At 43.6% G+C, this 27,294-nt stretch overlaps 1 protein-coding gene across 7 annotated transcripts in view; it reads right to left on the reverse strand.

Moving 5' to 3' along the window:
- Positions 1-24,570, reverse strand: part of lef1 (lymphoid enhancer-binding factor 1) — a 42,309-nt gene extending 17,739 nt beyond the window's left edge. For 3 of the 7 annotated variants that reach the window (XM_082535978.1, XM_082535977.1, XM_082535976.1), the window contains exons 1-4: positions 23,311-24,570; positions 21,270-21,336; positions 19,957-20,084; positions 755-887 (exon numbers count right to left, since the gene is read on the reverse strand). In XM_082535978.1, coding sequence (XP_082392104.1) covers positions 755-887; positions 19,957-20,084; positions 21,270-21,336; positions 23,311-23,502 — 520 coding nt within the window. In that variant the 5' untranslated portion in view covers positions 23,503-24,570. The remainder of the gene's footprint in view (positions 1-754; positions 888-19,956; positions 20,085-21,269; positions 21,337-23,310) is intronic. The other 4 variants (XM_082535981.1, XM_082535980.1, XM_082535979.1 and 1 more) reach the window with 2 other exon arrangements.
- Positions 24,571-27,294: the final 2,724 nt, after the last annotated feature.

Here is a 27,294-nt window from a genome sequence, read left to right on the forward strand (position 1 = left end):
CTCCTCCTCTTTTTTTTTCCAACTGCCAGCCGCAGGAGAAGAAAGCAGAGAAAAGAGACAAGGTGTGGGACAAAACTGCGGATGGGCCACGTCTTTTTTTGTTTCCTTTCTTCCTTGCGTTAGCGAGAAGCTGCCAAAGTCTCCAGCTGTGCAGGGCTGAGGAGCTCGCTCCCAAACGGCTCAGGAGCTCCTCCGCAGCTGTCAGAGCTGCAGCTTGATGTTATAACTGAGAGGCAAAGAGTGCAGAGGGAGAGGGCAGCAGAGCTCAGCGTGCCATCCCACAGGCTGCTTCAAATGAGCTCACACTTTGAGATGATAGGAAGGATGACTGTACTGCGACACTTTTTCCCCCCTCTCTCTCCTGATTCCCGTCTATCCAGACATTTATGCAAAAAAAACCTAAATGCAGTCAGGGTTCATCGATGCCTCCATATCAAGCTGCCATGTAAGCGAATACGGTGCAAAAATCCATTTCAATGTCACATTTTATTGCATTAAGAAGTACTGGTGACCTATAATGTGTCTGTGACGACTTTCTTTATTGTATCCTTCTACAGTTTTCACTCTTTCAGTCAGTAAAAACTTGCTGACAACAAAGTGTTCAGTGCCACAGCAAACCCCGTTTTTTGTGTTCCCCTTTACATAGATATATATAAAGAAACGACCCCTTTTAGTTCCACATAGTGTGATAAAAGGATTTCAAATGTGGGATAAGAACAGCAAATACTGCTGTGGCATTTCTTTAGTGTCTTACCTTGTTTGTTGTTGGCATCCTGGGGGTGATGGCCAGAATGGGACACTGGAGCGAAGTGTTCGTCACTGTACGTGATCAGGGGGGTGAGCGGGTGGACTGCATGAGACGGCTGCACCACGGGGACTTTGTTGGACTGTGGAGAAAAATGCAAGAAGATACTTTTTTATTTTTTAAATGCTGTGAAAAGCTGATGCCTTTTGTGTTATTCCATCTGAAAAAGGGGCCCTGATCCCTCACACATGATTCATAGAGTACAGGTGGTCTTGCTCTGCAGCAGCACAATGCCTTCTTGACTTTCATTGTATGGTCAAGAAGTTACTATACATATATATTTTTAAAAAACATTTCTTGAATTTCTTCTCTCTTTACTAGGCTGGGCACAGCAGTTCAAAACTTTGTTTAGCCTAGGTCAGCAGGTTTGAAAATCCCCACATCCCCCGAAGGAGGAAAAAAAAAGAAGAAGAAACAAGTCAAAAGAGGTGCGCGAGCATGTCTGAGACAGAAAAGGGGAGAAAGATGCAAACAGAGGTGGAGCGAATAGAAGCGGGCAAGCGATAGAGCAAAGGGAAGGGAGAGAAAAGAGAGACTTGCAGGGTAGAGTCAGAGCAGAGGTCTTAGGCGGGAGATCAAAGGCAGTCATTAGCTGGTGAATAAGGGGAGTTCATTACAGACCAAGAGCCGGGGGAAGAAGAGATGAGGGATGGAGGAGGAGGAGAAAGGTGGGTGGGGTGGGAGTTCTGGCTATGGGGAGAGAGCGTGAGTGAGACAGATGTCTGCAGCGGTACTTAATGCAGGGGTAATCACGTCAACAGTGGCCTGGCCACAGACCCCTCATCCCAGGCTGACTCAGAGAGACGGAGAGCGAGAGAAAGAGAGAGAGCTTCCTCTGGAAAACTAAAATAGATCGAACCAGGCCCGAAAACCCCCCAACCACCAGCCAACAGTGCTTACATGCTTCAGCTGCACTGAACACATGGTAATGCTTAGCCATGCTAAATCTACTATTTACAGTCTGAGCCCAGAGCTGAGCTGAAGTCAAAATATCACCTCCACAGGATATATGGCTAATCGGGAGAGACGGCGGTGCACCGATGGGTGAGACGCCACTTACATCGGGCGGCTGCCAATGAGCTCTCCCGAGTTTTTAGGAAACTCTAATCGATTTTATTCCCAGAAACAGTCACATGATTAGCAGCGTTGTTAAAGATACCCATCTAAATTTAGGATAAGAATCAAATTATGACAGGATGATAATAATAAATGGACTGTTCTTTATTAGCCCTCGCTTTGTTGTCTATGACATGTGTGCCAAGGTGACATTCCTGCAGTGCTAAGTGGTGACTGGTGCCCCGCCTCACCCACTTACGCACACACAGAAAAACTCCTCGGACACAGGGGTGGCTGGAATGTCTGAGTTTTTCTGAACCTCTCGCAGACTGGCACCAGCTTCAACTTAAGAACCCCCTCCGTCCTCCCCCCATCTCACCACCTTCTGGGAATGTCCTCAAAGAGCAGTACGTGTGGTATGTGTGTGCACGTGTCCAGCTGCATGAACCATCATTCTCATCAGGGTCCCAAATCATGCCGGGAATCTCATCTCCTCAGGCCAATTCAGTTCCCGGTTTGGAGACGGGGTGTTACGGCACCATAAAGCACAGGTTGCACTGCACATTTGGTAAAGTTTGTTCTCACACAAGAGAAGCCCTGCCTGAAAACTAAGCCAAGGATGTAGAGGTGTAATTTTCTCACACCAGCCCAGGTGTGTTGCATTCCCTGGTCAACAAAGAGCCAAAGGTTAGTGTCCAGCCTCATCTTTAAGAAGGTTAGGCTTATTAGCAAGGCTGCTAAGCCTAAAAAGAGGGGACTAACTAGGCCTACAGTGGCTGAGACATGCCTCCACCAGGGGCTAAATGACAGCATTCTCACACATATTATTTTACGCCTCTCCACTCCCATTTGTTACGGTGTGGGAATGAGATAAGAACCTGGAATGCTATCGTTAAAACCTGCTATGCTCCCCAATATTGAAAGAAAAGCCAGCTGGAAACAAAAAAAAAGTTCTCATGTTTGTGTGTACACATAGAACTACAATAAAAACAAACAAACATTTAAAACAATATTTTAAAGCAGGGCGACTAACTTCTTAGTACCTAAGAAAGCTTGAGTTTTACTGCCACAGTGGAGAAGCCCTCTTTTGTGCTCTTCCCAGTTACAGCTGTCAAATCCCATTTTTCTCAACTTCTTAATAAACTGCTTCCATTGTGGGGAAGAAAAAAAAGATCCACCAGGGAAAAACCTGCAGGCCTTTCTGACCAATAGCAAATTTATGCCCGTTTAGGGTGCACACTTACGCAAATTGCATGGCCTAACTGTAGCTTACTTTAGAAAAGGAAAGGAAATAAATTGTCCGTCAGGCTTCCAACAGCTTCATTATACTCTAGATATACATAAAATTTGATTGTGCAAACCGTATCAGGGTCAAGCCAAATCCTGGTTTAGATGGTTTTTTTATTTGATTACATGCAAAGAGGTATTGCTGGGGCAACATTTTACCACCATAAATTAAAAAAGAAAAAAGAAAAAACAACATTAAAAACTGACACCAGTAACAATTTACTGAAAAAAGGAGCTGGAGACACCCAACTCCTGACAACAGCCATGAGAGTCATGCCATGTCCTAATCTGATTCCTTCTCATACCCTACATACCCGGCCCTACTGGCTGCAGCAGTAGCGACACTGTTGCAATGGGGGCATCCATATTGGAGGTCCCTTTTATTGTACAGGAGAAATAATAGGCTTAAGATCTTTCTATTCATATTTTTCAGGCAGAGTGAAAGAAGAGAGGCGGCGAGGATTGAAAAGAAAAACGTTCCATTTGGAATTTCATATCCAGGCTTGGCCGGCCCTTTAAAAAAAAAAAAAAACCCTTCAGATGTGGTTTTAAGAGAAATTCATTGTGCGGAACTGGAGCTGGCAGGAAGCCCTCCATGGAGGAGACACTCCAGTGTGTTTCAGCAAGGGGAGCCAGTGACTTGGCGTGCCATCTGAAATTGGGGGTGGGGAAGAAAAAATGGGACGTTTCACTTTTGTTTTGTTTTTGTTGGGGTTGTTTTTTTTGTCCCCAACCCTCCTGCCTTGATTTTTCTGACGACACGCCGACGTCTGTGATCTTGTATTCTGTCATATTCCACCAACATCGTGTCACGGTCGGTAAAACAAGAATTTGCACATTTATACATGTGTCTACGTGGTGTACGGAACAGCCATCCCTGCAATATTGCCTTTTTAAAGCATCTCTCTCCCCTCACAGCACAGCTTTTGTACTCCACTCAATTATACCACTTCTGCAGAGTGGAGTGGAAAAAAGGGAAAGCGGGAATTTTATAATAATCACTTCCCACTTCTGTAATTTATATGCAATGAGGACTCTCTGCGCCTGCAGCTACAATCAAGTGTGTAGAAACCGTGTGAGGTGTTTCACAAACAGCTGGGGAGATGTCAGCTCAAACGGCGGCTATGGATTCTCATGCTGCTAAGTCTATTCGCTGAGAAGCCCTCCTCACCACAAAACCCAACCTCACCTCGCAGGATTTTCTGCACTCTGGAGGGAAAGGGTTTACAGGTGAGGGCCGAGGATGTGAATGAAACAAAGAGAGAAAATGCAACATGGACTGGCCTGTAATTATAAGACCCATCAACAAAGATTTGCAGGAAAATCTTCACTTAAAAAGTTTTTAAAAGAAGAACATATGATTCTCAGCATAAGTGAATCACAGGTCCTCCACACCCTCCTTTGACTGTTTAAGTACATCTTTAGCTACTGTTTCCATTGATAATGGGCTCAAAGAAGAAGACGAGATTACAGACACAAAGGCTCTGTAAATGTCAGTAGTTGGGAGTATGAAGCGAGGGTGTGTCCACTACTGAAATCCTACAGAGTCGCCCTCATAACCAGGTGTTCACTCTCAGGTGTGTTTGTGCGCAAGCTGTGCAACCTTTACCCAACAAAAGTGAGCAAACATTCTCCTGTAGTAGCTTTACAGCATGGGAATGAAAAGGCACTGTACCTCCCCCTTGTACCAAAAAAAGGAAAGAAAAAAAAAAAATCAGCAGAGACCAACCTGAGGAAGCTTAAGTAAATAACCAATTACCATTCGCAGAGCAGGTTGAACCCCACCAGCTTTGAGAGGAGCGCTAAAAATGGGATGTTTTATTGGCAGGATGGCCCCTTGGCCAAGGGGCTTAATGTAACGAAACCCAATTAATGGAGAAGAAAGCCGGGCCGGCGGCAAGTGAAGGAGCGCCACGTGCCGAGGGTAATGAGACGAACAAGCGAAGCTAACCACAGGGACAGCAGCAGAGGAGGCTACGAATAATAAGAAAAGCATACCCCAGAGAGAAGTATACATCTGCGATGCCCTCCCAAATGTCTCCTTGCCCTCTCCTCATTATTCCAATCAAAAAATTCAGGTATTCTCTCTTAGCGCTATTGAGGGTTCCTGTAGTTGAAGACATGCAGTGAGACTGAAGGCAGTAGCCAGTTACTAAAAATAAAGAGGAGGTATATAAAGAGCAACCCAAACTTGCAGCTGAGTGGAGTTTAGTGCAAAAATAGCCACGCTCCATATGTTCAATTTCATGGCTTTAGTGGCCAAGCTTCAGCGTAAATTATCAGGCAAGGAAACTTGTCATGCTGCCCTCTAAATACCGACACTGCACCCACAGACATGACAGCTATAGCTGATGTCAAACACTTTAAGTAACCCCACCTACACACACACACACACACACACACACACACACACACACACACACACACACGCGCCCGTGCGCACACATGCACCAACGACGTGCGTTAAAATATTTCAAGCTACATGAAGGTTGTGTTAACCACACATTTAATAACTTAAATACACAAACGCTGCACGTGAACACAAAACAGCTGTTAACAGCCAAGTGTCTCTTTCCTCACCGCGTCAGAATAGGACGAGATGGATTACCCATCATCCCTCAGCTGGCATGAAGAGCGTGCGCTCCGAGCAAACCAATCGCGGCTGGCTCTCGCGCTGACATTCTCAACGAGCAAAGATGATAATTTGTGTGAAATGTGCCTGCCTTACATGAAAAGACTTTATCCGCTTTTTAAAGTGTTCAACTCTTAATTTCTATATGTCGCGGTGCCATTTAAAAAACAAAAACAAAAAAAACCAAAACAGAGTGGAAAAGGAACAGAACATTAGAAACGATCCAGGTGCCATTTTCCTCCTTACACGTTAAGCCACAAAAGGTAGAAGGAGGGAAGTGATGTGACGACAGGGAATCTGTTTTTAAAGAGCTCTGGCTCTAAAAAGGTGCACACAGGAGGTGAAGAGGGTTTGAATAGGGCCATGTAATCTATTCCATGTTGTGAAACTATGTTTTACTAAATAAGTGTTACGGTACCTGTAGTCCAAATTCCTTCCTGTAACTGAAGCAAAATCAGGGTTTTGTTTTATAGGGTTTTAACAGATAAATAAAGAATGAGACTCTTTGTATTGCATTTTTTCTCTGAACAACAACAAGCAATGTGCTAAAACCTTTTCAGACATGACATATGTAACATCAATCATGTTCTTCACAGGTTCATTCAGACGTGACTGCGATGCAAGATATTCCAGAATAGGTATCAAGCCTTGGGTAAGTACATCACGCAGCTTGTAGTCGATGAGGTCAGAGCTGTATTGCTACAACAATGGCAGGCAAATGACGAAAGCGTTCTCTTATTTATGCTGTGTAGAGCAATCTTTTATTTAAAGAAGCTCACAAAGGCACAAAGCCACTACCCACTACTGTGACTTCTGTCATATTTAAAGCGATACATCAGGTGTGTGTAGATCTGATCTGGTCAGATTGCTGTGGTGAAAGAAGAATAAAAAAAGCACACTGAGACATGTCATGCTTGAGATGAGAGGTAAAGATGGCAACTCTGTTTAAGACTATCAGCCCGAATTCCCACTGGGAACAAATTTGAACTATGAAGGCCTCAGTTACACCTCTACCTCTTGGAACCCATTTAATGCAACAAGATAGCATTGGGTGTACTCGATAAAGTATAACGTCCATATTCGCTTGATTACCAACTGGTATGTGTTTTTAACAAATATTGGACAACAATGGAAAAATGAAGCGCAGAGGAACAGCTTATATAGACCATTGTTAGCAGCAGGCATCGACTGTCCAGGGACCACAATCAGCCAATGTGATATATGTCTGATTACGAACTGGCTCTCACCATGTATGCAGAACACACACACAGTGGTATCGGCACAGCTCACTCACAGGCACGTGCCATGCGCAGTCACATGTCGTAAGCGAGTGGATATGGTCATTTGAGAGTTTTTCAGTGTGAGTGAAAAGGACCGTGAAAACGTATGTAACAGCAAACTTAAACATTTAACTCACCCTCACTCATTTAAGATTGACATTTTCAAGAAGCTAACAGAGGGAAAGCAGCTAAAGCTAAAGCTATCCAGAGCTCAGAGCCTCGGTATGAGCAACAGATCAAAGCAAATAAAGGAGAAAAAAAACTGCAGACAGTAAAAAGTAAAAAAAAGAAAAAAAAGAAAAAAAGAAACGAAAACAAATGTAACTGTGTGGAAGCTGAGCAGAGATCGGCTTCTCCATTCTTCTGTGCCTCTGTGTGTGTGGTGGTGGTGCGGTGTGGTGGTGGTGGGGGGTTGGGCTGCTGCTCTGGCAGAGCCCTGGGCGAACTGCAGGATGTTCACCTTGCGGCGGGGCACAGGGCTCATTATCACAGCGGGACCTGGTCACATCAAAGGACTAAGGAAAGGGCAAACATTCTGCTGAAGTGCCACTGTCAGCAGGCCTGCAAGCGCACTTGCAAACACATACACAAAAAGACAGCCCGCACACACACTCGAGCACACACTAGGCATCTATCCCCTCACAAAGAACATGGCAGCTTTTCTAAAACCATCACTTGCTTCGAAACTCTAGAGATGCGCTACCTTAAAATCCAATCAGCTAGTATAGCAATGGATTTGTGTAATGAATGTGGAGAAAAAAAAGTGTTGATGATGCATCTACCTGATCAGCTGTGCACTTAAAAACCACACATGGTGAACGAAGATCTTGGAGCCCTGTGTTTGAATACAACAAAAATGTTTGGAGTCCTCCCCCCACACCCCTCTGAATCAATCAGCATCCCTCCCTCTGCAACTATTTATAGAAACCCCACTGCTGCATTAACACACTGCATGATTTATCATTAGAAACAGGCTCTGGTCTGCTGAGTAGCTACATTCATGCCAGGCAATGCGTTGGTGCCAACATCCACATTCAACAACAACACTCGAAGGCCCCAAGACATGTACACAAATAAAATCGCAGCACAAGCTAACTCTGTGCGGCTAGTGGGCTAAAACCTTAGCCTCCGTACAATACGACAGTAGGCGAGAAAGGGAGGAGAGAAAACGAGGTGCAGAATGGGAGGAAAAGTGCTGATGAGTTGCCTTATGCAGGAGGCTTCATAGATCCGTTGAACAAGAGCGGATTTGCCTGCTACACCTAGATAGTGTTTCCCCCCTCAGCTTTCGCCCAGGTATTCTGGGCATGAATGGCTGTCAGTTTGGATTTGGGAGCTCAGCGTTGAGGGGGGAAAATAGAGTCTGGTGGGGGTCTTTGTGTGTATCTACTTGTGGAGACGGGCGCGAGAGACAGTGCTCTTCTCGCTAAGCCCCAGCTAGCAGAGAAGAGCACAGGAAGGAGCGGCGATGCAGGATTTCACATTGCAGACAGGAGGAGGTTAACATTAGCCTTGCGAACTAGCCAAAGAGAGATGGGCGAAGTCAGGCGGTGGCCGGGCGTAGAGGCGCTGCTGTGTTTTTGCTGGGAAGGTTTTCAGTGGCACACACACCAGGAAAAATGTGGATGGGGAGGCGATTTGAATGTGAGCTGCTTCTGCCTGAGCTGAACAGAGTACTGACCTAGTTTTCCTTCTGTATTTCACTCAGACTGATGCACACCCACCCACATGGTGCGTAAGAAAAGAAAGAATAAAAATATTGATGGCTTAGTGAGTAACACTGATGACTTAATGGAACAAAGAAGAAAATTAACAGGAAAAAAGAGGTATGGATTCAGTTTCTAGTAAGAGGGTTCAGTGAGGTTATGTAATCTTTAAAGAGCAGACCACAAGAAACCCTTTTTGCCTCGGGTGCCACGACACCTGTGATCAGGCATCGATTTGAACTTCTGACCCCGCCACCACATCATCATCACTACCTTTTTCACCTTAGTGCACCTTTGCTCCTGAAGACGTGCGCGATCCAACTATTTCCCATCCTGTTTTTCATTATGTCACAACCTGTGCGACTCTTGTGGAACAGGGTATAAGGGGTTCGTGCCGCAGAGCTAGGGGGAGCATTCACGGCTGTGGATCCCATTGCAAACCTTTCCTCTCATTCGCATTATGGGCCGTGCAACAATACCAGCAGCCCACTGTTTGGGTGTGATTCCACGTTTTAAGGGATTAACTGGTAAAGACTACCAAAAACTGCCTTTCAGGGTGGAATTAGTCATTAATCAAAACCACACATTTTAGGGTTTTTTTTCCTCCTAGCTGGGTGCACACGCCCCTGCTAAGATCTGAATGGCAAGCACAAAGCTATTCAAATCTGATCCCCTCCGAACAAATGGCTTTTCTCCATCCCCACAGAAGCCGGGAACACTTAAAGAACCTCTCCAAGGATCTGAACGGTCACAAGAAAACTCCACCCCATCAATTAGCTTTGTGGCAGGGTTTAGTGGGCTTTAATACAAACAAAACAATGACCATGTACAACATGGCAATGGACAACATCTGCTTATCCCTTGATATGCCTAAAGAAATGGTAATAGGGAATTTCTGAGGCACAAAAGGGACTTCTTAGGCTCAGGGCATATGGTTACAGCGACATAGAGCATGCTCGTGCACCTGATGCCTCAAATCTGGATGATTAGTCATATAATGAGCACAACAAGGTTGTAATTCAGCTCTTAGCTGGATTTATTAATACTGGGCTTCTCACATGCTTAATATAATCTCATTTGTCTCATTAGAATGAGCTGCAACTTTGTTTTTATTTGATCAACAAACTATAAAAGATGAATAACTAGCAAGAGTGACTTCATGTTTTCATTTACTTAACAGACAACTTTTGCACTGTAATGGGTTTAAAGAAGAGTCTTTTTATTTGTTTTAGACTGACAAATAAATAAATGAAACTAACCAAAGTGTAGCAAGTGCTAAAAGGTTTCAAACACAGGTAAAAGTGAATTGATGCAATTTAAATAAGCTGTTCTCACTCATTGTTAACAAACAAAGCAATGCAAGGACAAATTTGGATAACTGCTGTTAAACTAACTCAAATAAAAGTCAAATGCCACTTTTCCACTGCACTGTTGCCTCTGCGTGGAAGTGCCACGGCTTACGAAAGGAGTGGAAATGCAGAATTGACGTGCGGGGGTGGGGTGTGCTCTTGTACCCCCACCGAACCCCCCATCCCCATCTTTCATCTTGAGACAGGGGTACAGTGGGGGTGGATTGATTTGATGTTTTGATGCATTGTTTGATGACGGGCAGCTCAAAGTGGAGGATGCCTCTGTGATGTCTGTCCATTGGAGGACATGAAAAGCGTCACCTGGCCCCTGAGCTGAGGGTTATGGCTGATAGTGGATTTAAGGGCTCCCGCCGAGCTGGACGGTGGCTCCGTTCTTGCCACATAATCCACTCAGCGTGACCTTTTATATTTTTAGAGTCAGTACCACTTCCCCGTCAGCCGGCCTGGTTGAAACGATCGCAGCCATTAGGGTCCTGAACAACTACATTGTGTAACTGTACGTGTAATTTATTTAATGCGCGCATCCCATGAGGAAAATAAGAGCTTTCCATCACTGCCGAGCTGCCGATGATCAAAAGAAACACGGAGCACAAGGCGAGCTCATCAGATGAACAAACACATTCTTGCTAGATATCTTTGTGGGTTTCATCATCCTGCATCAAGTGACTGCTGGGGAAAAAAACAAAGCCTTGTTCTCATCCCTGTGACATCAGCGCTTACAGACAGAGTGCAAAGGAGGATTCAAAGCAAGGGCGATCATATATTTCCAATTAACCGCCCCCACCTCCAAAAAAAGTGAATCTGCAATTTTTCCTTCTGCCCTCCACCCAGCATCTAATTAATGGTTTCTAAAACCTCACAGGTTATTAAGGGAAATAGGAACATCTTAATGCAGGTTAGGCAGTACTAGTCGCAAGGTTGGAACTCGGAGCCCGCCCTAGATTTGACTAAACTAGGAGCAAGCATAATTGGTAGAAATCTCCTCGCTGAGCCAAATGAAAAAGCAGAAAGGCGTAAATTGTTACACCGCTGTGTGTTAAGACACTGAAACTGTTGCAGAGATCAGACGAATTGCAGCAGCAGGAAAAGAACAGCATTCATTGCTTCGCTGTTTTCCTCTGTGACTTGGGGCCACTGAGTTTTTCTCCAGCCATAGTAAATTGGGCGCCTGGGGCAGGAGCCTTGGCCGAGCTTGCATTTCGGCGGAGCTCACTGTGGAGGGCATGAGGGATAGAGATATGGCACTGAAGCGGGGGGTGGTGTAGGGCGGGGGAGGACTCCAAAGCATAGCAGAGGTGACATCACGCACATGTTTTAACACAAAAAGGGACCTGGCTCGTTAGCGCACTAACTAGCGAGCTCCATGGCAATCAGCGCTCCTCATTCTCTCCGTTCCCCTGTGTCCACGTCGTCATAAATACGGCTACATCTGCAAGTGTAATCACTCCATTGTGCTCTGATTTTCTGCTCTGCTGGGCAGCAGCATGGCAGCCTGATTTTCAGCACCCACCCCCCCTACTCGGTCCCCTCCTCTCTCCCCTCAAGTGCCCTCGCCTGTTCCTGGCTACTCCTTTGCCGGTGAGGCCGGTGTGTCTCACAGATTACAGAGCTCTGGTCGCTCAGGTAACAAGAGTCACTAATCTGGCTGGGGTTGAATTACACATAATTGCCTCGGCACCGTGATTGATTTCAGCCCTGGAAAGGAAAAGACGACCCCCCCCCCTACCCCCCCGCATCCCCCATCCCCAGCCAAACACCCCCCACCTCCACCACCTCCCTGCCTGCCTGCCTGCCTCTCTCCAGTGCTCACGAGCGGCAGCCAAGACTCTCCATCTAGTAGGAGGCAGGAGGCTTTGAAGAGATCAAAGCCAAGGCCGGGAGCAGTTGCGCGCCCTGGGAATACGGGAGAGAGGCTTTCTGCTCCTCAGCCCTATTTTCTAGCGTCATGTTGGATTGCAGCTGTATTGCATTTCGCCAGTTTTCTTAATGCTCTTGGTTTTGACTTTGACATCAGTGATCCCCCCTCGGTTTCTTCAAAAACAAGGGGGGAGGAGAGAGGGAAAGAAAAAAATAAGAACCTGAACAAGAGACGGGGGGGGGGGGGGGGGGGGAGAGAGGAAAGAAAGGGGGGTAAAGAGATCTACAGACTGATTTTTATTTTCACAACTCCATAATTGGCTAGTTCAAAGGAGATGGGGGGAGACTGTAGCATTTGTTTTCAATTCCACTGCCGATATGAAAGGAGCGACAAACTTTTATGGGTTTCCCAAAAATTAAAGACAGGCTCTTTTTTTCCCCCCTCCTCTGTTTCACAGTCAAAGAGCAGGGTGTTTTTTATGACCAAGACCACACAAAATGAACTGATAGCAAAGCCCTCCTCTTTGTCCTCCCACAGAAAACTCAATAGTTCACGTGTGTGTGTGTGTGTGTGTGTGTGTGTGTGTGTGTGTGTGTGTGTGTGTGTGTGTGTGTGTGTGTGTGTGTGTGTCGTCTGACAGCACTTTAGTGTGCGTCAGAAACAGTTAAGACGAAATGAAAGTGGTTTGATGTCTAGCTCGGAAAACACAAAAGGAGGCACGAAGAAAAAGAGCGCAAGCTATATCCATCTATTCATTTAATAGCTCGGCTAATAAAGCCTGGTGGCAAGAAGGCACCCTTTGTACTGTAACTATGTCGGCCCTATACCAATCTCCTACACTGGGGACCATTAATATTTCAGCGCTGTCAGATACACATTGCATGTGTGAGCCTCTTTAGCACTCACACCCACAGCAGAAAGAAATAATGAGCTTCTGAAAAATATGAAACAGCAAAAAAAAAAAAAAAGGGAGGGGAGAGGAGGGCGAGAGCACGCCCGGGACTGACCAACTTCATACAACAGAGCAGCTATTGATCATAGCTCTGTTTCTTAGCTGGACAAAGTGAGGGCTGTTTGAGCTTCTCTGAAGTCTGGACGCAGCCGGCAGGATTTGTAGCCATGTTTCACTCCTGTGATCCTATTGTTCCCCTTCCTGCAGTTTACTAGTTGGAACACTGTTCGCCTACACCAACTAGACCCTACAAGCTGTCGGGATGAAGTCAATAAAGCTATTCATGTGTGTGTTTTTTAACTCATTTTTTATGGCTATATCAGGCAACAGTGAGGTACTGTGATCAGTTTTTTTAAAGGAACTTCTGCCAAGCTTCAATCAGTGCTTTAAAGACTCAACTTGTGCCGTAGGGTTTTATAAATCGCACTTTTTTATGTAACAAACAAGCAGCTCTAAAGTTGGTTTTGGTGACTGATTCGAAAATGTTATTTCATTTCAAGCTCATTCAGGCCGACACTGAGTTCCAAAAACCGTTCCCAGAGACTTCTCCCACTAACCCCTTTTAACTATGCAGTCATAACCAAAAGTGACAACAGTTGCAAAACAACTTGACGAGAAAAAGAAGAAAGAAAGAAAAAACCTCTTGCACACATGCACACACACTGCCCTCTAGTCTACATTTCTGATCCACCCTTACAGGAAATCCACACCCAGACCATTCAAACAGAACTGGGCATGAGGGACAACCTTGGCGAGGCCCTCCATTGACCCCAGGAGATCAGAGGCAGACTGCTAGTGAAGAGTGAAGCCCTCTGAGCAGGTGCTGAGGGCTTGAGCTGCAGTCTGGCTAAGGAAGCCTGGCTGGTTGGCTCCAGGCGGGACTGCCTGATTGGTTAAGCTTCATCCGATTCAGCGGGACGAACGGGAGCGAAGAAAGTGTCATCTTCTATGAGTGCTTTGCTTTGAGCAAGAACACGTGCCCAAAATAAACATAAACAGGGTGTGTCAAGAGCGTGCCTGCATGTGACGCTCACGACCTTGACGCTCCCAGATTGCCTCTCTTGACACAGACGCTTTTTCAGGGTTCTGAAGAGTTAACAATTTCACCTTTGTCATTGGTGGGCTTTTTCCAAATAGAAACAGAACGAAGTCACATGTTTGCTATTATATCTACTGATCGCTCAGCCCACTCTTTTTTTTTCTTCAAATTAAACAGATGCAGTGCTGATCTTTTCTAGACATTAACAAACGGGGGTTAATGTGAGAAGGCAAATGCCCAGCACAGCCACATGGGTCATTGTACGCTTTCGTAACCCGTCAGCTCCCCAGCACTAAATCTGTGTGATGTGTGTGATTGTGCGATTGATTGTGCCAGTGTGAGAGTAGTGCAGGTAAACACTGTGTAGTGGTGATCCTGTACCCTGCCTCCTGCGTGCTAGTCAGGCAGCATAAAACATGTTTATTTTGATTGTCAAGTCCTTAAAAAAAAGCAACCCACAGCTTTATTTGAGAATTTAAACAAACAGAAACAGGAGACTTAACAAATCAACCAGCAGGCTGCTGCGTTACCAAGAAATATAAATCATCCAGAAACTTCAACCTTGATTGTCTTCTTTTTGGTTTTCATCTTGAAAAAAAGAAGGCCATATCTCTTGGTACAACAGACGATTGCGCTGCTGCGCTTCATTTAACATGATGAAAACATAGATAAGGTGATTGCAACCACATGGCATCATTAGCGCCGTGCATATGGAACGAATGTGTCAACCACCATCGCCATATGAGCTGAGAACAGGAAGACACCTTGGCAATTAAATGGCACAGTTTATAAAAACACTATGACACTACGGAGAAAAAAAAAAGCGCTTTTTCTGTGTGAGGTCCCTGCTGTGGTTCTTGATGTGTTCACACATATTTCACTGCGTGATGGATCTGCACAGCAGATGACATCAATGTCAGCGTGGGTCTGATGCATGCGCTGCCAGATTGGTGCTAAAAAGAAATCTGTCTTCTGACAGTTGTTGTGTTTTCTATACTTTCACACTAAATATGCAACCATGCACAGCATCACACTAAAGCCAGTGTACTGAAAATTAGTTGAGCTGACAGTGAGATAATCATATGGAGGTCAGCTGCTTAAAAGGCAAAAATGCAACATTGAGCTCTAGTAAATTTCACAAAGCATGACCAGTCTGTTGTGAGACTTAAAGAAAACTACTCAAGGTGCCATAAGCTGCCAACTAGAACATTATTTGTGGACATGGAAGGCTGCTGGTAAATGTAGTGTTCTCTTTAACAGGGATCTTCCACGGTAGTGCTGAGGGCATGAGCTTAGGACACACATGGCACTGAGGGATACCAGAGCGGTCCTACCAAATCCCGTTAGGTAAGCCTGGGTTAGTGATTCCACGCTGCGAGACACTGGCTAGCAGATCCGTCACGTTCCCACTACATCAAAGGAAAGTGCAGCGCTGCACTCCCTTCGCCCCCTCTTTCTCGCCACGAGGATCTTGCAGTTGAGGGTCCAAAGGGAAAAAGGAGTGAACGGCAATAGAGAGGGAGATCTCTAAACCCCCCCCCCCCCCCCTTAACCGCAGCAACAAAACCCAGTGATTCTATCCAGTTCTCTCTTCAAACTGATGCCCAAGACTCACGAGACTGCTCTCACAGTTGGAGATCGCAAACACATCTTGAAACTAAAAGGTGGAAAAACCTGGTACTCTACGTCTGCACTATCAACATGTTAAAACTAAGAGCATGCAGCAGCATTTTTATCTTGTCAAGCACGCATTAATACGTTTATTAAAAAGGGAATATGGCAGAATGCCGTGGGCTCACTGGTTCTAGGGATTTGTTTAAACTTAAAAAAGAAAAAAAGAAAAAGAAAAGAGCGTGTAGAACAGGATTTTTTGCAAATGGGAGGGTGTTTATGTGACAACAGCAGCATGCTTTGAGAAATTTTGGGTCATTTAAAAATATGCGCTGCCCATCACATGCACTGCGATCTTTTTTTAGAAGCTGTCGTTTCTAAATCTCAGCTTTGGTTTGTGAGACTAAAGAAGAACAGATTCAATGATAAGCAAGCGCCGAGTGCGTCGTCTTTCACACATCAAACCTGGCGCGATGACATCCGTGCTGCTTTGAAGATCAGACTTTATATTATGATCATTCTGACCAAAACTGCAAAAAAAAAAATCTTATTTGTCAAGGTACAGATGCAGACACTGAGCAAATGAAGGTCCTTACTGCTCTTGACAGTCCTTCTAGTTTTTACACAGCAAAGGTTTAAAATAGCACAAATACAAATTATTCCAGGCAGAAAAACACTTTTCGCCTTATCAGATGATTCTGTAAGTGCTCAGGAAGACTGTTCACGGGAGGAAAAAAAAAGAATCCTGATGTGGGCAACAGCAAATAAAAATGTGTGTGAGCTTCTCTCTCCTTAAGTCAAGGCTTCTCAGAGTGGAGACATTGGGTAACTAGTGAGCTGGTTATCCCTAGGCAAAAGGATACAAAAAAATATTGTGCTACAAGTTAAACAGTTGTACTGTAAATTAAAAAAATAAATACATTCAGATCAGGGGTATAAAGCAAGCATACTGTGTGATTTACTCCCATCCACATCATCCTTGGGTCAGCAGAAACTGATAAGATTGTATCCTCTAGACTTGCGACATGTCACAAGTCAAGCGTTAGAATGATGAGCCTCTTTAAAAAAGACCTCACATGCAGTATATTCCTTTAAAACATGTCCACTTGTTCATATCAAAGAGTGCACTGAGCTTAAAAAGTCAATAAAAAGCTGTAAATCAGCCAAATTTGTCGACAAAAAAGCTTGCCACCACCCCACTAACCTGGTTTTCTGTATGCCTATAATCACAGCCAAGGTAATGAGCAACAGTCCAATATGGACAAATGTGATAATCGCTTTAAAATACACACTTCAAATTAGACAGCAGTTCCCACTAGCATTTACCAGAAACTCCAGTTTCTGTTGCTTTATGATCACCAAGGTGTAGATTACAGTCCTTACACTTTTACGCATTGAACTGTAGACTGTAAATCTTCAAAAGCTGCAAGTTCACTTAACAAATAAATGACTCCTTAAGTTGGCTAGCTTTGTTTTAAACCCACACGTATGAGGAACTGGCATCATCACACATCAAATTCTAAGCTCTTGTGCAGGAGTCAGCTTATCAAGCTGGAAGTCCTAAAATCTGCTGACAATCAGCAACTCCCAACAGCTCCGTCGTGACTGGACGGCATGTGCAGGAATGTCATGGTCAATGGAAATCAATCTAAACTACTGGGATTGGGGGCGGTGATGGGGCTGGGGATGGAAGAGAATGAAAGAGAGAATGTGCCTTTGATCTCAGTGAAAACCGATCCCAGGCCTGCAGATACTGTGGCTGCGGTGGCCAGCAGCAGAGGCAGCAAGCTGACATCAGTGAGAAAGCCAGAGGACTCATGTTCCGTGAGCCCTCCACCAAGCCTTGGCTCTTTTTATTGGATAAGTGAGAGAAACGTATATAAAATGACTACCGTTTTATTGAAGACAGGGAAGGAGGAAAATTGAAAAAAAAAAAAGCAGCCATGGTAAATGAAATGAAAGCGTGGCTTTAGAAGTTTTGGCAGCAAGTATACTGCCTAACTGCCTGGCCTAATTCATCTGCAGTGAAGGGTAATTTCCTCTCACACAGTCAGCTGGTCTCCATACAGACTTCTATGAGTTTTTCTTTTAACTTTGTGCTATACAATAAAATAATAGCTAAAATCTACCAGAAAACAAGCCAAAAAATAGAATTTGGAAGGTAACATACCCCGCTTGTGCACTATGCTGCTTGTAAACTGAAAAAAATCCCCCCAATCCACAATGTCATATACTTTCACCTTCTGCAACTTTGGCAGGGAGGAAGCATTGCAATTTTAACATCATTCTATGATAGAGTTGCGTGTGAATGAAGATCCTTTACACACAGCATGTGGCATCTGCCCCCGACAATCACATCTGCTTCCAAAAACTGATTCTTACAACAACACAGAGCTCACATTTCACAACTTTACCCTGATGAAACCGACTCGCACGCACTGCAAAAGCACAACAACCGAGCGTTTCCCGTATAGAGACGCCACACCGTAGACAAGACTGAAGCTGGCTGCAGAGACGTGAGCAGAGCAGGGCCAGACCGGACAGCTGCTCGTGCGCCCTGTGTTTTATGTCTGTCTTGAGGAGAAATTTGCAAACGGGACAGACACAGGAAGCCGCCAGTCAGAGACCTGCAGCTGGCCTGAAATTAATACCGTCACAGGGGCGATATCTGCAACACACGCCACCCCTAACATGGTACTATAGCCCCAGAGACATGATGTTGGCTCCCTCAGTTCTGCTGGGCTAATTAAAGGGTTTACTTGAGTCATGTAGGCATGCATCACTTCAGATTTTAACAAGATGAGAAATAGTGTACATCTCACAGAGACCGTTCACAAAGTATGGCTGGCGTTTGGTTTTCAGTGGTCACGTATAGCTGTCAAGAGGGCGGATATCAGCACAACACAACGGCGAGACAAATATCAAACATCACAAACACTGAAAGAGAATATTTTCGTGGTGTTATCCTGATGATGAAATAAGGTTTATGCCTCTAACGAGAAAGCCGAGAAATCTGATTTTTTTTCCTTAAATCCTCTTAATCGACTCTTGGAAGTATTCTGTGCTGAGCTGAATTTTTTAGCAGGAATTATTTTCTCACAACTAAATGGTTTGAATTTTATTTTAAAAGCCACCAATTAGATCACTCTGTAAAATGATTTACCTGCTGATATCCAACTCTGAGTCAATTTTACCCAAAAGCTTAAAGATGGAAATCTCTGTAATAAATCTTTCAATGCTCCATGAGAGACACCACAAAAAACATCCCACATTGGCAAAGGACCTTTTATTTAGAGCAGCAAATATCTTTTTAGTTGTCTTGATACATCTCCTAAATTTAACACACACGCACACACACACACAAGCGCACACACACACACACAAATACCAAATGCAAGCTATTGGTTTTGAAAGCGAAAACTCAAAAACCACAGATTTCACTTAATCGACAATATGAAGTTCTCAATTTGCAGTGGTTAAAAACAGAAACCAGCAGTCACAGCTACAAAAACATCAATGAGGTTATTTTTAGCTGATACATCATAAATGGTAAATACTAAAAAAAAAAAAGGTCCTGAAAACTCTAATCTTGTTGTAAGCTGACACTTTTGGTTAAGTCTTGCACTCCTCTACAAGCGTCTGATACATACATTTGATTTATTTCTGGGATCACTGTGAAAATGTCATGAGTAAAAAAAATAAAAAACAGCTACAACAACAACAAAATACCATCCTGTCCTGCTGCCTGTTGGCAACCCTTTGACAGTCTGCGGGTAGGTAAAGCAATAGCTCCTTCAGTCTGACCACACTCTTTGTTACATTAGCAGGATACGTGACATTACTGTAACTTAATTTAGGATCAGTTTTGCTTTTTAGTTTCTCTTGTCAGGAGAAATTTTGTCCTGAGCCTGGACTAAATCTGAGCAGGTGTAAAGTTGGCAGTTAAATCTCTGCTGGTGTTTTAAAGTTACCCATCATGTTTGTTTTTACCTTCCTTCCCACTAGCACTAATTAATTAAACAGAAGTTCCAAACTATTACTAACATCTACTATCATTTAACAGTATTAAAAAAACTAAATTAAAAAAAAAGCTTTAACCCATCCAAAAAAACGAATTTCTCTCTAAAAATGCACTGCTTTTGTATTCATTTCATCACTCAGGACTGTCAATTATTTACTTTTCTCATAACTAAATAATTTTTTATATTCTTACGACGTAAAATTTGAAAATTCCTCTTTGTCTCACAGGCAAATGATATGCTGACTAACACACGTCAAGCTTAAGTTTGCATTTCACATCATGAAATAACACAAGTTAAACTGCAATAAAAACTGGAAAAAAAAAAGAGCTGGTACTGACCGTTCTGGGCATGGGCGGCGAGAGGGAGCCATTGTTCATGTAGGAATCAGTGTTCATGTTGCTCATCATGATGTAACCTGGGTAGCCCGGGTACGGATGGCCTTTACTGTACATGTCTTGATGCTTTCCTAATAAAAACATTTTTTAAAAAACAAAAAACAAACAAAGTAAACGCGTGTTGGTCGCTGTGTTTTTGCACAGAGAGCACAAACACCAGTAAAAGATTAATTAGCCAGAGATTCAATAGCTTTAATTACAGTCATATCTTCGAAATGGCTGATTTTAATCAACAAACTCGATAAGCAGCAACAACAAAGCCGAGCACAAAGTTGGCTTGGCTGTTTTGATGTAGTAATGATATCGCTGTCGATTGATTTAACCCCTGCCCTATTTTGCCACGGCCTTTTGTTTGTGCCTTTTCTTTCCGCCTCACAGAGGCGGGTCATATTATGCAGCGGAACAATGGAGCCCCTCTGTGCCAATTAGCACCAATTAGAAGAACATACAGACTGTGTCAAAACAGGAGACGCCCCAACTGTTCCTCTATGCCTTTGACCTGAGAGGGGGGGGAGCTTTGCACAAGAGGCTTCAATACAGCATCACTCGCCACTCGAATGTGCGCGGCGTAATAAGGCCTGGAGGGGCTGGGGCTGGGGCTGTTTCTGGTATACAATGTGACGGCAACATAGATCTTGTTGTGAAGAAAGCCAGTGTTTGATTTGAAGGGGATCCCATTCAGGAGTGAAAGGGGAACAAAGAGGAGGCATACTCCTCTTCAAAGCCCTAATAATGACCTGCAGCAGCGGGGTCAGACTACAATAGCCAGAGAGCAACAAGCCCCAAGAGGACGCAACATGTTGCATGCGACAATGCAACCGGAGAGCTGAGGGATACGACAGGAATATTTGAGGAAACACGACACGAAACAGCCAGACAAAAGTTTTGCTTTTGGGTTGTGCTCAACTGCTGCCATAAGTGCATATTTTTGCTCCTTCTTCTTTTATGTCCATTTGTGCAGGTACCCTCATCTACCAGGGAGGTAACAGGTAGCTGTGTTTATGAAAGTACAGCATGCCCTGACTAGACTTAGGATGAGCAGGAACAGGGGCTCTGATAAGAGAAGTACCAATAGTTTCATCACTTCTGCGTGGTGAAAACGAGGGGCCACTACTTCCACCTTATCTTCTAAAGCAAAAGCAAACCACATTTAAAAAGGAAAAAGGAAAAAAAAAGGACTTTTATTGCAAATAAATGTAGTGCTGATTGTCCTATAACACATGCTGATTTAACAAGCTCCAGATTGTGTCTCTTACCATCTTCCGGATGGTCTCTGTGTTTTTCATGATATGAATCTTGCGGTATTTGGGACTGTCTAGCTGCCTGTAAAAAAAGAAAGAAATAAAATTAAAAGACAGAGAGAGGGAGGGAGAGGGAGGGGGGAGGGGGGGGGGGAAGAGAGGAAGAATCAATTAGAAAGGCATTCAAACACAGTTACACACATGCTGATGTGGTCAGACAGCCACAAACATTGCTGGGACAAACATCGTCCCTTTGCCTGTCACCAAAGGAGAGAAAGCTTATAGACACACACACACACACACACGCGCACACGCACTATCTATAGAAGAGTGATGGAGCAGCCTGCATCAAAGCTTCAGAAGAACCACTTAATTAAGCTTCATGTCTTTAAGGAGCTTACAAATTAGCTTGTTTTCAGTACCATAGGTCCACTCTCATTTTCATCTTCCAGTCTGAGCCTCCTTCTCAATTCAAATAGTGTGTTTGTGTCATAAATGAAATAGCTGTGTGCAAAGGGAAATAAAATCGCTCCATAAAAAAAGAAAAGAAAAGGGAAACAGTACCGACTATTTTCTGCTTATGAAAAAAAAAGAAAAAAATCCTCTGCACTTTGAACACCCATTTCCTTTCTCTTTTCGAATCCGAATTGGGAAGGGGACCTCTTTTTTAGAGTTCAGACCCCTCAGGATGGCTTCAAGCTGAGCGAGGGAACTTCACTGGATTCCTAATTAACATTCAGCCTCTGTCTCGTGTGTCCCTAGGACATTCGGCAGGGAATGCGTACAGTTTCGTTCAGGATGTAGCCATGTAGAATTTTTTTTTTTTTAAATCAGAAAAGAAAGAAAGAAAATGGATTAACACCACGGTTAATAGCAAAACAGCCAACTTAAATGATGGGGATGCTGCAGCCTGCATCCTAAGGCTTGATGGATGCAGGGGAAAAGAAGAAATCACTGATGGTTCACGCTCTGTCACTTCTCCCCTGCTTAGAAAAAAAAATGCCATCTTGCAAGTGCGATATATAAAGCACGACTGCAATAATTTTTCATCATTAAAAATTAATCTAGAAGAATTTTTCCACTGAGATTTTCAATCCATTTAACATTCACCACAAATTCAGCACATCCACACATGCAACCCTAACCCATGCACCCATCTGGCCTCTCAGCATCCTTTCAGTTTAATCAAATGGAACAAAGCAAATGCAGAAAAATGTTTATTATACAACCCCCCCTCCAATTCCAACCTTAAAAACTGAAAAGAATAATTTATAGGCACAGTTTTAAAAGGGGCAATAAAATTAATAAGCAGAATGAGCCGGAGTGTGTGAAGATCACATCTTGAAAACGAAATAAAAGACTGCATCCTTTCATCCAGGCAGAATTTTAAAAATTGTGAATATTAAGGAAATTCACAATATTGCTGGCAAACAGGTTTTAAGCCATGTGTGCTAAATGGATTCATGTGCTGGTGTTTAAGCTGCTGTGGGTGTACCACTGCCAGCACAGCCACCGAGCCCTGCTTGTCACAGGCAGCTTCGCAAGGCCCTAGTTCTCACATCTCATACAATATCTTTTGCATTTAGCTCAATCTGCAATTTCATTCATTTAAAGAAAAACATAACAGTAACAGAACATTACAATTTAGGCCTGCATTTGTTACAGTTAATAGACTGCTGAGTGTTTGCCTGTGACATCTTTGTTTTTTTCTAGTTTAAGGAATCAGAGCCATATCAGTGGCACAGCTCAAGTTACATTTTCAATTAAAAGGAAAATAAAATGGAAATTGTGAATTAATAATGATAATAAACAATAAAGCTCTAATAATGATTTGTCTATAAAACTAAGCAAAGGGAGAGGAGGCGTTTTTGCTCACAAGACATTCAGGTAAACTAAAGCTGAGTAAAAAACTAGATTATTAATTAGAGGGGATCAACTTTTGTTTTAAAGGCTCCTGCGGGCTTTTTAGTTGTATTTTTATTAACCTTCCCTCTATGCTGGGGAGCTCTCAGAGGATGCCCACCACCACATCAGTGAACCCACAGCAGTTACTCACGTCGTGGCTGTTGGGGCTGCTTTCCGACTCGTTGACCAGAGATGACTTGATGTCTGCCAGGTCCCCTTCCTCTTCCGAGTGGCTCAGCTCGGCGAAGATCTGCTCCTTCTGCGGGTCCCCCTCGTCTTTGAACGGGATCATTTCATCTGTGGCGCAAAGCTCCGGGTCTCCGCCGCCTGATAACTGGGGCATTTTTTCACAAAGTGTTTCGCTTCCCCGAGAAAACCGAAGACAACAACGCGTGCCACCACTGCCCCGAAACTACACAGAAATAGAGAGGGGGAAAGATGAAAAAGGAAAAATAAAAAAAACTCCCACCGAAACGGAGTGGGGACCGTTGCCTTCCCCCCCTCCACCTCCTCCCCTGTGTCACACCGGAGAGTCACCCGGAGAGGAAGCGGCGTGCGAGCACACTGCCGGTGTGTTTTTACTGAAGCAACAGGAGGCGCGAGGCTGCTGCCGGCGTCCTTTTGTTGTTGTTTTTTCACTTCTTTTCTGTTCTTTTTCCGTCGCGAGAGTTTAACTAAGCTTGAAACTCACACACTAAAAAAAAGTGAGATGCAAAGCGGTCGGAATGAGAAGTCCAGTGCACGCCTCAATGTCATGAGGAAAACATAAAAAGGGGGAACAAACCACGAGTTAAAATCTCATCACCATCTTTTTTCTCCCCTCTCGCTTTCTTTCTTTTTTTCTGTTTGAAGTCAGCACGCGACGACCGCCGCGTTCCCGTAAAAACGACTCAACGTGAAAAAGTACATTTAGAAAAGTGAGAGAAGATATTTCCTCGGTGGTCCCGGAGACGAAGCTGCGAGCGTCCTTCAGTGTGCGTGTGGAGAGGTTGGAGGGAGGGGGGAAGTAAGACGAGGAAAAGGGAAAAGAAATTAAGTGATGGATGTGTAAATGGAAGAAAACGCAGTTGTTGTTGGGGTTTTTTAAAACAAGCAAATACTTGGGCGACAAGCAACGCAGCGAGACGCCGTGATGCTTAAAAATACATCCTCGAAGCTGCTCGTCGGAGGAGGGATAAAAGCAAAAAGAAGAAGAAAATCACAGAAAACAATCAAAAAAAGAAGGCAAGAGTGGAAAAACGCGTGGACCCGACTTCCCACTGCTCCCGCACCGCTTCCACAGCGTAATGTAACCAGTGTGTGTATGTGTGTGTTGGTAATGTAGCCGTGCTCCCTCCTCCTCCTCCTTTTTCTCTCTCTTCAGTCACTGGGAGGAAAGAGAGATGAAAGGGAAGCCGAGGCTCTGATTGACACCGCACCGATTGACACTCCTCCTGAGAGAGAGATTTATACACAGCTCACAACAAATGGGCAGACAGGAGGGGAGGAAAAGGAGAATGAGCGGAGAGGCTGGAACTTGCTGTGGATGTGATGGGTTAAAATAATGAGGAGACATAAAAAATGATAATTGAAATATAGAGGGAAAAATATTGGACAAGCTTAAGCCCGTTTTGTTGGTGCTGCATGTGATTTAATCAATCTGCAAGAAGTGGCAATGGCCTGTTTTGGAAACAGAAACAAAAAAAATGATAAGCTGAAGGAAGTTTAGAAGAAGAAAAACACACAACATATTCTCCAAGTGTTGGAAAAAATATTACACACACATACACATACACACACGTATGTATGTATCAGGTGTATGTCTATACGGGGACATAGGCCTGTTATTTATTCAGCTTCCTTTAAACTACCTTGCGGTATATCGTGGGCATATTTGTGGCTACATGGTGCTTTCCATGTTTTCTACTTACATCAAACAAATAAGAACGTATTCAGAAGGTGTCTTCGCTCCCCAAAATGGACAGATTAAAAGAAAATGTGATATTGTACTCACAGGTTACCTGCCTATATTTAAAGTCCCTTTTTCATATTAATTCATTATTAGCACATGAGCAATGAAATTAACAAAAATATAGAAAACAGTTTAAAGGCCAGCCATTGGTCTGTTTGCTACTTTTACCACTGAAAAAACCCGTGAATATCAAGCCGCAGACGAGCGGATAAATATTTATAAGAAAAAAAAGAGTACTTTAATGCCGATGTATTTAATGAGAAAATACAGTTGTTGCTTTGTTGTTTTAAGAAAAAAGAAAGTAAACAAAACAGGCAGTGGAAGTGGCTGAGTTTCTGCATCTGTCTGAGCACTAAGAGATTGCGTGAGAATCAAAGTTGGGATGGGGAGGCAGATCTTTATAAAGCGCGGAGGTGGGGTTAGCGGGGCGGAGCCGCGGCTGCCTTTGATCTTGCGGCGGCTGGCTCTTTCATCCCCGACTCCCCCCCACACCGCGCTTCCACCGCCACCTCCCTCCCTCTCTCCCTTCCTCCCTCTTCCACCCCTCCCCTCCTCCCCCTCCTGCACTCCCTCGCCTTTGTATGACTAAATTTGGTCTGAGTGTGGAGTCGGGCCAACATTTCCACGTGTGCGTTCATCCCAGCTGAGAGAGAGAGAGAGCGAGGGGGTTCTCTTCCGGGTAAGGAGACAGCGAGGGAAAAAAAAAAGATCAAAGGCTTTTGGGTTTTGGAAGCCGAGTGTGGATTCAAAAGAGCCGAGACTGGCTGCATTCCAGAGTATAGCGGAAAGCGCGCTGCTGCTGCTGTCGCCGCACGCGCGCCGCGCGTACGCACACACATTCACGCACAAGTCGGCTACGCACGACCGCAGCAGACGCACACTAACACGCGCACAAAAACACAGCAGTGAAAAAGAGAGTTAATTAGAAAGATTTCACACAGGCAGACAAGAACAAGCAAAGCTTTCATTTAAAAGACCCTTTAACAGTATTTTTTCTTGTTTCCAGCCAAAAACTGTGATAGCCTACAAGGTAGGGAAAAAAAAGAAATCTTCTCCTCTCGGTAGGAACTGTCGGTTCTACTTCATTACATTGTTAATTTAATTATCCGGCACTATTTTTTTTCCTGGCGCGATCTCAAATGATGCTACAGCACCACCACCACCCTAAAGCCATGCTAACAGAAGCAACCTAACCGTTTTTACACTTGTATAAATATATTTTTCTTTTTTTCTCTCCTGCATGTGTTCTGCATTTACCTTGGATATGGTTTTAAATGATAAAATTGGTTGCATTAAGGCCTATTAAGATACTAAAAAAGAGAGTACAGGCCTGCAGGGCCTCTGAAGTGGAAAGATCCCACAGTGCTAAAAAAAAAGAAAAAGAAAAAGGAAACAGATTAAATATAACTCACAAGCATAAATGACTCATGTTTATTCTTTGGTTTTTGGTTTATTGGCATTCAAATACGTGGTAAAATGCAACATATAAACCTTAATCCTAATGCTCTGTTTTCAGCATCAGTGAGACACAGTAGGCCCCAGTTTAACGGTCTAAAAACACACTCAACAGATTCATACTTTATGTTTCCCATTTGATTACAATTATATACAAACATGATTTAAACTGATTGCAGTGTGGATTTAATGCACACTTTGGTGCCAGTGCCAGATGAAAGACTGGCAGGGAGACAGTTCTTCACAGCAAAACTCTTCCCAAAGAATAAATGAATTTTTGTATATTAATATGTGATTATACCCTATGCAATGTATAAAATGCATAAAACAAACAATTATATAAAACCATAACAATGCTTTATTTTTTTTAAATCAAAAGGTGGCTTGCAAAGGGTAATTTTGACCTTCTTAAACTAAATATGCAAATAAACAGAGACAATCAGCAATAGATCAAAGATTTTTACAGAGATAATTTCTTAACTTTTATTTCTAAAATGATTTTTGCATATACAGCACAGCATCTGTGGAACCCTTATCAGCAAGCAGATAAATCAGCAACAAAGCAGTCCAGACCAAGAAGATATTTACTATGATTGAAGATAAATTAACACTAATAAGAAAAACTAATAATATCTGCACAATTGAATCACAAAAATAAAACAGATTTTTCCATCATGACAGATTGAAATTTTTTTTCAATAAAATTATGAAACATAGTGGATCAGTGAC

This window comes from Aulonocara stuartgranti, assembly GCF_965226115.1.
Source record: "Aulonocara stuartgranti genome assembly, chromosome: 6".
Classification (NCBI taxonomy): domain Eukaryota; kingdom Metazoa; phylum Chordata; class Actinopteri; order Cichliformes; family Cichlidae; genus Aulonocara; species Aulonocara stuartgranti.